Raw genomic sequence first — 13,042 nt, forward strand, 5'->3', positions numbered from 1 at the left:
AATACTAAGCATGTGCTAATTATTTTGGGAAGCGAGTTTGACCCGTATTCAAGGAAATAGGGTATATATAGGTATGTATATATGTATATATGTGCATATATGTTGCGCTATGTGGATGTTCCACTGTAGTTGGCAGAGTTAGCATCTTTGTTTTAAGATGCACAGTGAAGCCTGCTTCCTCCCAAACTGTCCTCCATGAAGTGGTGTGTGTGTGTACTTGGGCTGTTAAAGATGTGTCCTGTCCAGGAAGAGTGAAGACAGTCTGTCCCTCCCGCAGTGCATTGTGGGACATTGAGACGGGCCAGCAGGTGACATCATTCAGCGGCCACACGGGGGACGTGATGAGCTTGTCCCTCAGCCCGGACTGCAGGACCTTTGTGTCCGGCGCCTGCGACAACGCCTCCAAGCTGTGGGACATCCGTGACGGCATGTGCAGGCAGTCTTTCAGTGGACACACCTTCGACATCAACGCTGTCTGCGTGAGTAACACACCTTTTTACCATGTCTCTCCATCTACCTTTTTACCATGTCTCTCCATCTTTGACTCACACACCTTTTTACCATGTCTCTCCATCTACCTTTTTACCATGTCTCTCCATCTTTGACTCACACACCTTTTTACCATGTCTCTCCATCTACCTTTTTACCATGTCTCTCCATCTTTGACTCACACACCTTTTTACCATGTCTCTCCATCTTTGACTCACACACCTTTTTACCATGTGTCTCCATCTACCTTTTTACCATGTCTCTCCATCTTTGACTCACACACCTTTTTACCATGTCTCTCTCCATCTTTGACTCACACACCTTTTTACCATGTCTCTCTCCATCTTTGACTCACACACCATTTTACCATGTCTCCATCTTTGACTCACACACGTTTTTACCATGTCTCTCCATCTACCTTTTTACCATGTCACTCCATCTTTGACTCACACACCTTTTTACCATGTCTCTCCATCTTTGACTCACACACTTTTTTACCATGTCTCTCATCTACCTTTTTACCATGTCTCTCCATCTTTGACTCACCCACCTTTTTTACGATGTGTCTCCATGTTCTCTTCACAGCGTGTACAATACATTTCTACCTTTTTTTTAAAATGATAAAACAGATCCAATGTTGGTCAATACTGTCTGCACAATTAATTCCATGTGCACATCTGCACTTTGTGTGAAAGCAAATGATTGTAATGAACTTGTTAATTTCTGTCAGTATGCAGAGGGCCAATCAAAAATGAGCGACAGGCGGAAAAAGGCTCGTGGGTTGAACTCTAAGGGGGAGCTCTGGTGATTTTGAAGTTGTCTTTATTTTTAAGTTATTATGCCCTGATTTTATCAGTCTGGCCCCTGAGCTAAGATTAGTTTGTTTTAAATTGTAATGACTTTATCTGAGAACAAACCTGTTTGCTATCATTTAGTATGTGCTTTGAAAGATCTTATACTTCCCTTTTAGCAAGTTGCAATTCTGATTTCTTGGGTTCTCCAGGAATGATCTTTTCTGCAAAGGAAGATTGGATTGAAATATGTTACATGTGTGATGTCACACATGAGTGTTACTGTTACGTGTTTGATGTCACACGAAAGTTACTAATGTGTTATATCACACATAACTTTTACGTGTGTGATGTCACACATGACTGTTACTGCTGTGTGTGGACGTCACACAAGTGTTACTGCATGTGTGGTGTTACACATGACTTTTACATGTGTGACGTCACACATGACTGTTACTGCTGTGTGTGGACGTCACACAAGTGTTACTGCATGTGTGGTGTTACACATGACTTTTACATGTGTGATGTCACACATGACTGTTACTGCTGTGTGTGGACGTCACACAAGTGTTACTGCATGTGTGGTGTTACACATGACTTTTACATGTGTGATGTCACACATGACTGTTACGTGTGTGATGTCACACATGACTGTTACTGCTGTGTGTGGACGTCACACAAGTGTTACTGCATGTGTGGTGTTACACATGACTTTTACATGTGTGATGTCACACATGACTGTTACTGCTGTGTGTGGACGTCACACAAGTGTTACTGCATGTGTGGTGTTACACATGACTTTTACATGTGTGACGTCACACATGACTGTTACTGCTGTGTGTGGACGTCACACAAGTGTTACTGCATGTGTGGTGTTACACATGACTTTTACATGTGTGATGTCACACATGACTGTTACGTGTGTGATGTCACACATGACTGTTACTGCTGTGTGTGGACGTCACACAAGTGTTACTGCATGTGTGGTGTTACACATGACTTTTACATGTGTGATGTCACACATGACTGTTACTGCTGTGTGTGGACGTCACACAAGTGTTACTGCATGTGTGGTGTTACACATGACTTTTACATGTGTGATGTCACACATGACTGTTACTGCTGCGTATGGACGTCACACAAGTGTTACTGCATGTGTGACGTCACACAAGTGTTACTGCACGTGTGACGTCACACATGACTTTTACATGTGTGATGTCACACATGACTGTTACTGCTGCGTGTGGACGTCACACAAGTGTTACTGTTACATGTGTGATATCACACATGACTGTTACTGCTGTGTATGGACGTCACACAAGTGTTACTGTTACATGTGTGATGTCACACATGACTGTTACTGTTGTGTGTGGACGTCACACAAGTGTTACTGTTACATGTGTGATGTCACACATGACTGTTACTGTTGTGTGTGGACGTCACACAAGTGTTACTGTTACGTGTGTGACGTCACACATGACTTTTACATGTGTAATGTCACACGACTGGTACTGCTGCGTGTGGACGTCACACGAGTGTGACTGTTACATGTGTGACGTCACATGAGTGTTATTAGTACATGTGACATCGCACATAAGTGTTACTGCTACGTGTGTGATGTCACATGAGTTACTGTTGTGTGTGATGTCACATGACTGTTACATGTGAAATGTCACACATGAAATGGTGTGATGTCACACATGACTGTTACATGTGTGACATCACACATGACTGTTACTGCTGCGTGTGGATGTCGCACGAGTGTTACTGTTGTGTGTGTGTGACGTCACACGAGTGTGACTGATACGTGTGTGTGACGTCAACCACTTGTTACTGTCACGTGTGATGTCACACATGGATGTTACTGTTACATATGTGACATCACACATGAGTGTTACTGTCACATGTGATGTCACACATGGATGTTACTATTACATGTGTGACATCACACATGAGTGTTACTGTTACGTCACACACATGTGTTACTGTCACGTGTGATGTCACACATGGATGTTACTGTTGCATGTGTGACATCACACATGAGTGTTATTGTTACATGTGTGACGTCACAGATGACTGTTACATGCGTGATGTCAGACATGAGTGTTACTGTTCACACGCCAAGAGTAGATGCAAATAATTCTTCATCCTCCGTGTTTTTGCGTTGCGTGTACCTCAAGCCCAGCTTTGATGGTCTGTGTTCCCTGGCTGCAGTTCTTCCCCAACGGACAAGCCTTTGGCACGGGCTCCGACGACGCCACCTGCCGTTTGTTCGACCTGCGCGCCGACCAGGAGCTGATGAAGTACGGCCACGACAACATCGTCTGCGGCATCACGTCCGTGTCCTTCTCCAAGAGCGGCCGTCTGCTGCTGGCCGGCTACGACGACTTCAACTGCAACGTGTGGGACACTCTGAGAGGAGACCGTGCAGGTACGTCTGCTCACACCTCAACCTTCTTATTTCACCTGCCTTCAATTACACACACCTTCCCCTCATTCCATGTCTTTTCTTTGTTTTCATGACTATTTACACTGTATAATTGTCACATCAAAACTATGAATGAACACATGTGGAGTTATGTACTTAATGGAAACATGTTTTATATTCTAGTTTCTTCAAAATAGCCACCCTTTGCTCCGATTACTGCTTTACACACTCTTGGCATTCTCTCTATGAGCTTCACGAGGTAGTCTATAGTGTACATATATGTATATGTGTATATATATATATATGTGTATGTATATATATATGTATATGTGTATGTATATATATATATATATATATGTCTTGATTGGATTATCCAGAGAATAGTGCTCGATACCGTGGTAGAGCGCAATATGTAGGTGTGGGAAAAATCACAAGACTACTTCATCTCTACAGAAGTGTTTCATGAGGGGTTCCCTCAATCATCAGGAGATTTTAATGGAAGCATTCACATACAATGGTTTATATAGAGCACAGAGTGGGTGGGTACAGGCAGGTGTAGGGGCGTGGTGATTGGCTCATGTGTTACCTAGGAGGTGTTTCCGTCTGTGGCGGCATGTTGAAATGATTTCACTGCGCTTGTTGAGGGATGATAGATCTGGATGATATGTAATAAACAGTTTCTCTTTTAAGCATAGGTTGCATCTTTTATTACCACTGTTGTAAGGTGTGCTGGATGCAAGAATTTGCCATGTTATTGAATAGTCAACATTATTGTCTTTGAGGTTCCAAATGTGCTTGCTGAGTTCTGTAGAATTCCGCAAAGTCTGGTTTCTAAAGGAGGCCTTGTGATTATTCCATCTGGTTTTAAACGCTCCTTCAGTTGATCCTACGTACGTGTCGGATGTGTTAATGTCCTTGCGTGTTACCTTTGCTTGGTAAACGACTGATGATTGTCAGCACCCCCCGTTGAGAGGGCAATCAGGTTTCTTGCGACAGTTACATTCCTTATTGGTTTCAGAGTCGTTTAGTCTGGGGGGGCAGTCCTTTTGCCTACCCCCAGAGTAAACAACTCTGAAAGTAGTCTTGTGATTTTTCCCACACCTACAAATATATATGTGTGTGTGTGTATATGTGTGTGTATATATAAATGTATGTATGTATATACATTATAGTTACACACCACTTACATAGTCTCCAAGGCAGTAGTGAGAAGTACCCAGTAACAAACGTGTCTGCACCATGAACTTCACTTTGTGAATGATTGTGGCCGCTGGGTGTCACCACAAACAATGACCACGCCACTTCAACTTAAAGACAGCACAAGTTCATTACAGACGATGAATAAGTTAGTGTTTTTCATCGCTGTACATTGTTGACTGTTTGACCTTGAAAGAGAAGAAAAGGGGGAACCTGGATGGCGCGAGCCCTCATGTGCGTTACTACTTCCTGTCCCCTCAGGCGTGCTGGCGGGACACGACAACAGAATCAGCTGCTTGGGCGTGACGGACGACGGCAAGGCGGTGGCCACCGGCTCCTGGGACAGTTTCCTGCGCATCTGGAACTGAACACTACATTCTCTTTTAACACAGTGAGGACGCCTTTACTTTGAAAGTCTTCATCCTCTTCTACTAGGATGTCATTTGTACGTGTGGACATAACCATGTGTTATAGTATTGTGTGTGTTTGCATAATCACTCGACTGCAAACACACAAGTGTCACATCATTTGAGTCCTGACTACCAAACATCACTTTTTTTTTTTTACGTGGGAGTTATGCCGACAACTTCAGTCAAGAAAAACGTGTCAGCAAAATGAACAATTCAGTTTGTTCAATTTAATGTTTACAATTCACTGTCAAACAAGGCAGTGTAAAATAAATTACTATACTAAACATTGTTGAAAGTGTTTTAAATTCAGTGTAAAATAAATCACTGTCTAAAGATTTAGTGTAAATAAATTGTAAAACAATTCAGTGGAAAGAAAAATGTGTTTAAAAATTTTGGGTAAAAAAAATCTGTGTCAAAAAATTTGTTGCAGAGAAATTTTGTGGGGAAAAATCAGTTTGTTGAAATGAATGTTTAAATTCAGTGAAAAAAAAATGTAGTACAGAAAAATTGTGTCTAAAAGTAAACAATCAGTGTAAAAAAGTTAGAGCAGTTTTAAATTCAGTGTAAAGAAAAATGTGTGAAAAAAATTGCATAAAAATTCTGTGTAAAAAAAATTGTTGCAGAAACATTTTGTGGGGGAAATCAGTTGGTAGAAATGTTTAAATTTAGTGTAAAAAAATGTAGAACAGAATAATTGTGTCTAAAAAATGTTTTGCAGAAAAATCCCGTGCCTAAAGTAAACAGTGTAAAAAAGTTAGAACACTTTTAAATTCAGTGTAAAATAACTCACTGTCTTAAGATTTAGTGTAAATAAATTGTAAAACAATTCAGTGTAAAGAAAAGTGTTTAAAAATGTTGGGTAAAAAAATATATTGCATAAAAAATTCTGTGTAAAAAAAAATTGGCGCAGAGAAATTTTGTGGGGAAAAATCAGTTTGTTGAAATGAATGTTTAAATTCAGTGTAAAAAAAAATGGAGTACAGAAAAATTGTGTCTAAAGTAAACAGTGTAAAAGAGTTAGGACAGTTTTAAATTCAGTGTAAAGAAATTGTAAAACTATTAAGTGTAAAGAAAAATGTGTAAAAAAAAAATTGCATAGAAATTCTGTGTAAAAAAATTGTTGCAGAAACATTTCGAGGGGGAAATCAGTTGGTAGAAATGTTTAAATTCAATGTAAAAAAATGTAGAACAGAATAATTAAAACTAAAAAATGTTTTGCAGAAAAATTCAGTGCCTAAAGTAAACAATCAGTGTAAAAAAGTTAGAACGGTTTTAAATTCAGTGTAAAGAAATTGTAAAACTAAGTGTAAAGAAAAATTAGTAAAAATGTGTGTAAAAAAATTGCATAGAAATTCTGTGTAAAAAAAATTGTTGCAGAAACATTTTGTGGGGGAAATCAGTTGGTAGAAATGTTTAAATTCAGTGTAAAAAAATGTAGAACAGAATAATTGTGTCTAAAAAATGTTTTGCAGAAAAATTCAGTGCCTAAAGTAAACAGTGGAAAAAAGTTACAACACTTTTAAATTCAGTGTAAAATAAATCACTGTTTATAAATTCAGTGTAAAGAAATTGTAAAACCATTCAGTGTAAAGGGAAATGTGTCAAAAAATACAGTGCAAAATTTTTTTTAATAATTGCATAAATTTCTGTATAAAAAAAGATTGTGGGGGAAAAATAGGTTTGTAGAAATGAAATGTTTAAATTCAGTGTAAAATAAAGTTCTATAGAAAAATAGTTTCTAAAAATGTTTTGCAGAAAAATTCAGTGTCTAAAGTAAACAGTGTAAAAAAAAAAAAATGTTCCAACGGTGTTTTAAATTCAGTGTAAAATAAATCACTGTTGAGAAATTCACTGTAAAGAAATTGTAAAACAATTCGGTGTAAAAAATGTGTCCAAAAATTCAGTGTAAAAAAAATGTTGCAAAAAAAATCAGTTTAAAAATCACTGTATAAAAAAATCAGTGTAAAAAAGTTGTTGCAGAAAAATCAGTTTGTTGAATGAAGTGTTTACACAGATTTTATTTTGCACTGAATTTAAAGAAATTTGGTGGAAAGAAATATTCAGCGCAGAAAAATTCAGTGTAAAAAAAATGGTGCATAAAAAGCTTGTAAAAAAATTATGTTTGATGAAATGAAGTGTTTTAAAGTAAGTGAAAAAAAAAGTGTTAAAGAAATTCAGTATGGAAAAAAAAACCAGTGAAATTAAAAAAAAAATCTCTGCAAAAAATGTCAGTGTCAAATAAAATTCAGTGCAAAAAAATGACCCACTTCCAATAAATTAAGAGTGCACTGAATTATTTTTTGTCAGTTTTAAACACATTTTGCTCACACGTGTAATTGAGTGAAATTGTCAGCTAAATGTGATGTTTGACAAAGAAGTGTTGGTAGTAAAGACTGAAATGAAAGCTTGGCCACTCCTAATTAGAGCGGCCCGGGAGGTCATGTGACCAGGAAGAACATGGAAAGGAAACTTCTTCTTCACAAGTTGAAATGGATCAAACATCTCCATCACTTTTTGTCTTCTCACTCAGTTTTACTCAGAAAACTGGCCAAAAGGAACCAGAAAGCTGCCGTTTTAAGTTTAAACTGACATTTCTCTAAAATTATCAATCCATTTAATACCGTTTGTCCCGTTCTAAATCTTTGTTATGAATTATTGAGCTAATCAAGGCTCACATGACTTCACATCTAATTTACACTTTGAATTATTTTTGGGCCAAAATATTGCATATTTTGTGTGTTTGTTATTAAAAAAAACGAAAAAAAAATAGGTGATCTGAAGTTGATCTAAAAATAAAGAATAAAACATACAAATTGTAAGACTTAAGAGTGGGACCCTTTTGGATCCCCAAGAATGTTAGTGTCATTTTTTTTTTTTTTACGGTCAAATTTTCTTTGGAAAAAGGGCATAAAACAAAAAAATAATACATTTGAAGTTGATTTAAATGATAAAAGTAACCCAAAAAAATGAATGACTTATATTATAGGATCCCCAAAAATCTTAGTGTGATTTTATTTTAATTTTTTTAAACTGTCATTGCCCAAAAAATAATAATGAATTAAAATCAATGTTATGAATTATTGACATATTTAAGGCTCCAATGACTTCACATTAAATATACACTTTGATATATTTTTGGGCTAAAATGTTGCATATTTTGTGTTTGCTATAAAAAAAACTATCTATGAAAAAAATAGATCTGAAGATGTAAAAAAAAAAAAAAAAGAACTTAAAAGACAAAAAATTTGAAAGACTTATATGTAAGACTTTTAAGAGCGGGACCCTTTTGGATCCCCAAGAATGTTAGTGTGATATTTTATTTTTTTACGGTGAAGTTTTCTTTGACAAAAAGAGCATAAAACAAAAACATAAAAAAATAATACATTTGAAGTTGATTTAAATGATAAAAGTAACCCCAAAAAATGAATGACTTATATTATTGGATCCCCAAAAATCTTAGTGTGATTTTATTTATTTTTTTAAACTGTCATTGCCCAAAAAATAATAATGAATCAAAATCAATGTTATGAATTATTGAGCTAATTAAGGCTCCAATGACTTCACATCAAATATACACTTTGATATATTTTTGGCCTAAAATGTTGCATATTTTGTGTTTGCTATGAAAAAAAACTATCTATGAAAAAAATAGATCTGAAGATGTGAAAAAAAATGAACGTAAAAGACAAACAATTTGAAAGACTTATATGTAAGACTTTTAAGAGCGGGACCCTTTTGGATCCCCAAGAATGTTAGTGTGATATTTTATTTTTTTACGGTGAAGTTTTCTTTGACAAAAAGGGCATAAAACAAAAACATAAAAAAATAATACATTTGAAGTTTATTTAAATGATAAAAGCAACCCAAAAAAATGAATGACTTACATTCTTGGATCCACAAAAATCTTAGTGTGATATTATTTTAATTTTTTTAAACTGTCATTGCTCAAAAAATAATAATGAATCAAAATCAATGTTATGAATTATTGACATATTTAAGGCTCCAATGACTTCACATCAAATATACACTTTGGAATATTTTTTGGCTAAAATGTTGCATATTTTGTGTTTGCTATAAAAAAAAAAAGTTTTCTTTCACAAAAAGGGCATAGAACATAAAAAAATAAATCTGAAGTTGGTTTAAAGATTTAAATGATAAAAGTTTAAGATTTTTGGGGATCCAAGAACATAAGTCATTCTTTTTTTTTTTACTTTTATCATTTAAATCTTTAAATCCACGACAGATTCATTGTTTTTTTATGTTTTTGTTTTATGCCCTTTTTGTCAAAGAAAATTTGACCGTAAAAAAAAAAAAAAAAAATCACACTAACATTCTTGGGGATCCAAAAGGGTCCCACTCTTAAAAGTTAAATATAAGTCATACACATTTTATGTTTTATTTTGTTTGTTTTTACGTTAATTTTTTACATCTTCAGATCAACTGCAGATCTATTGTTTTTTTTTTATAACAAATACACAAAATATGCATTTTAGCCCAAAAAATGTTAAAATGTAATTTTTACTGTGAAGTAAGTGTAGCCTTAAATATGTCAATAATTCATAACATTGATTTGATTCATTATTATTTCAAAGCAATGACAGTTCAAGAAAATAAATAAAATCAGATTTTGGGGGATCCAAGAATAGAAGTCGTTTTTATTTATTTTTCTTAACTTTTATCATTTACATTTTTTTTATGTTTATGACCTTTTTGTCAAAGATTTTTTTTTTTAGGCAAAAACACAAAATATGAAATATTTTGGCCCCAAAAAAAATTAATAAAAAAAATACACTTTTTGGGGGGGCCAAAATATTGCATATTTTGTGTATTTGCCGTACAAAAAAATATATTTGACAAATATGTTAATAATGCATAACATTGATTTGATTCATTATTATTTTCGGAGCAATGACAGTTCAAGAAAATAAATAAAATCACACTAAGATTTTTGGGGATCCAAGAATAGAAGTCATTTATATTTATTTTTCTTAACTTTTATCATTTACATTTTTAAATCAACTTCAGATTTTTTTGGGTTATGTTTATGCCCTTTTTGTCAAAGATTTTTTTTTTTCCTGGCAAAAACACAAAATATACAATATTTGGGCCCAAAAAAAACAACAAAAAAACACTTTTTTGGGGGGCCAAAATATTGCATATTTTGTGTATTTGCCGTAAAAAAAATTATTTGACAAATAGGTCAATAATTCATAACATAGTTTTTTATTCATTATTATTTTTGGAGCAATGACGGTTTAAAAAAATAAATAAAATTACACTAAAATTTTGGGGGATCCAAGAATATACAGTCTTCATTTTTTAGTGTGATTTTATTTATTTTTTAAACTGTCATTGCTCAAAAAATAATAATGAATCAAAATCAATGTTATGAATTATTGACATATTTAAGGCTCCAATGACTTCATTTTAAATATTACACTTTGGCATATTTTTTGCCTAAAATATTGCATATTTTGTGTATTTTCCATAATAACACCATATGAAAAAAAAATAGATCTGAAGCAAACCCGCGATGTAAAGTTGTAAAAAGATCCACATGACCTTCCAGGCTGCGCTCCTTTCACACAAAGTAATACAATGGCTGTATTCGTGTTAACTGACCTTTGAAACAGAACTGGAGGGGAAGCTGAGGTTGCAGTGAGGTTCTGCAACAAGACTTTGAATTTATTTCTACTGCCTGAAAAGCTGCCTTTTTGCCCGACATGTTCTGTGTAAAAACGTGTGTCGGAAGCCTCTTAACACTGCCTGCAAAAAAAAAACATGTTCTGCCTTTCTGCTCTGTAGTCGACAAAGACGACCCGGCAGTTTTCCACCTTTTGGAGCTGCTATCAGAGCCCACTTGTACTCTGCAGGTTAAAACTGTCCTTGGTGTTCTGTGTAAAAGACAGAAGTCGGACATGTATTTGCTCATTCTAGCACCAGAAGCCCTTTTACACAGGAGGTACTATCTCATCTCAGACCCTTTTCCACCGCCGAGGAGGGCTGCCATTATTCCTGCTTTGTTCTGACGTATTCTGTGTAAACAGCATTGAGGTACATTTACCGGGCAACTTTCCAACTTCTCTTTTTTTTTTTTTTTTTTATCAGAATCCCTTTTTACACAGGGTTTTTAAAGTGTAGCTGTTCTGTGTAAAAGGCATGACAAAAAGTAAAAGCGAGGATTATTACACCTTTTTCACTGCCTGTAAAAGCTGCCATTTTTCTGCCATTCCCCGTGTTGATGCTCTGTGTGAACGGCACTGACTCGGAACCAAACCCGGCTTTTTTCCACCTTTTTTTTTTTAAACCAACTCTAAACCTTTTTCCACACTTTGGAACATTCCACATACTTTCTACCTTTTTTTCCACTGCCTGTAAAAGCTGCCATTTTTCTGCCATTCCCTGTGTTGATGCTCTGTGTGAACGGCACTGACTCGGAACCAAATCCGTTTTTTTCCACCTTTTTTTTGACACCAACTGTAAACCCTTTTCCACACTTTTGAACGTTCCACATAGTTTCTACCTTTTTTCCCCCCACTGCCTGTAAAAGCTGCCATTCCCTGTGTTGATGTTCTGTGTGAACGGCACTGATTTGGAACCAAACCCGGCTTTTTTCAACCTTTTTTTTTTTTGTACATCAACTGTAAACCCTTTTCCACACTTTGAAACATTCCACATAGTTTCTACCTTTTTTTTCCACTGCCTGTATAAACTGCCATTTTTCCACCATTCCCCATGTTGATGTTCTGTGTGAACAGCACTGACTTGGAACCAAACCTGGCATTTTTCCACCTTTTTTTTTTGACACCAACTGTAAACCTTTTCCCACACTTTGGAACATTCCACATACTTTCTGTGTGAAAGTACACAATATTACTCTAATGCTCCATGTTTGTGTGAAAGGGGCTTATATCCCGCATCCTTAAGAGTTTACAGGACGCTAATTCTGGATTTGGGGAGGGTTAAGAAGTCCTTAGCACCCAAGTGTCCATTCGGGCTTTTAGCGTGTAGCTTAGCGGGCTAGCCCCGCACACACTGCCTTTACAACAAAAAAGCGACAGCAAGAAGCTAACGAGCTAAAGGACTTCCACTTGCTGATCTGTGTGAAAGGTTTGGGCGATACCAAGTCATTTCAGGGACAGTATCGCCTGCGATTAAGTGACGACCAGCAAATCAAAGTTATTGATCAGGTTTGCGATCAAGACATGTTTGATTGCCTAAAATCTTCAACAGTATCAGACAAAATTCTTCAATATTTCAATCGTTTGAGTAAAATAAAATCCATCGTGTGCAAAAAGAAGAAGTACTTTTGGCAGAGAAACTATTTTTGTTGTCAGTATTTCACAAAGAGTCAGCAAGTGGAAAATATTTCATGTTTTTTATTTATGATTGTTTTCAGTCCCAGGTATCACCGACGTCCGTATCGCCATGCAGTGTCACATGACACAGAGGATGTAAACAGCAGGGACTTCAGTCACTTTTCTACTTTGTCAATCATGTGCAAACAATAAAACTTTTGGAGTAACTCTCTTGTGCTTTTTGTGATCAACACGCTTGTGTTTACAACCTGTTATGTCGGCATGTTTACGCCGACTGCCTGCTTATGTCAACAGCATGTTGATACACACTACCCACTTAAGTCGACCACCCGCTCGTGTCAGCAACCTGTTATGTCGGCATGTTTACGTCGACTGCCCGCTTATGTCAACAGCAGGTTAATACGCACT

General features: G+C 36.0%; 1 protein-coding gene across 2 annotated transcripts in view; it reads left to right on the top strand.

The window, feature by feature from the left end:
* Positions 1 to 12,840, top strand: part of LOC133540443 (guanine nucleotide-binding protein G(I)/G(S)/G(T) subunit beta-1-like) — a 50,363-nt gene extending 37,523 nt beyond the window's left edge. Inside the window, exons 8-11 of one of the 2 annotated variants that reach the window (XM_061883048.1) lie at positions 278 to 479; positions 3,495 to 3,711; positions 5,167 to 5,296; positions 12,715 to 12,840. In XM_061883048.1, coding sequence (XP_061739032.1) covers positions 278 to 479; positions 3,495 to 3,711; positions 5,167 to 5,273 — 526 coding nt within the window. In that variant the 3' untranslated portion in view covers positions 5,274 to 5,296; positions 12,715 to 12,840. Of the gene's footprint in view, positions 1 to 277; positions 480 to 3,494; positions 3,712 to 5,166 lie in introns of both variants that reach the window. The other variant, XM_061883050.1, reaches the window with a different exon arrangement.
* Positions 12,841 to 13,042: the final 202 nt, after the last annotated feature.

This window comes from Nerophis ophidion, linkage group LG22, assembly GCF_033978795.1.
Source record: "Nerophis ophidion isolate RoL-2023_Sa linkage group LG22, RoL_Noph_v1.0, whole genome shotgun sequence".
Lineage (NCBI taxonomy): Eukaryota > Metazoa > Chordata > Actinopteri > Syngnathiformes > Syngnathidae > Nerophis > Nerophis ophidion.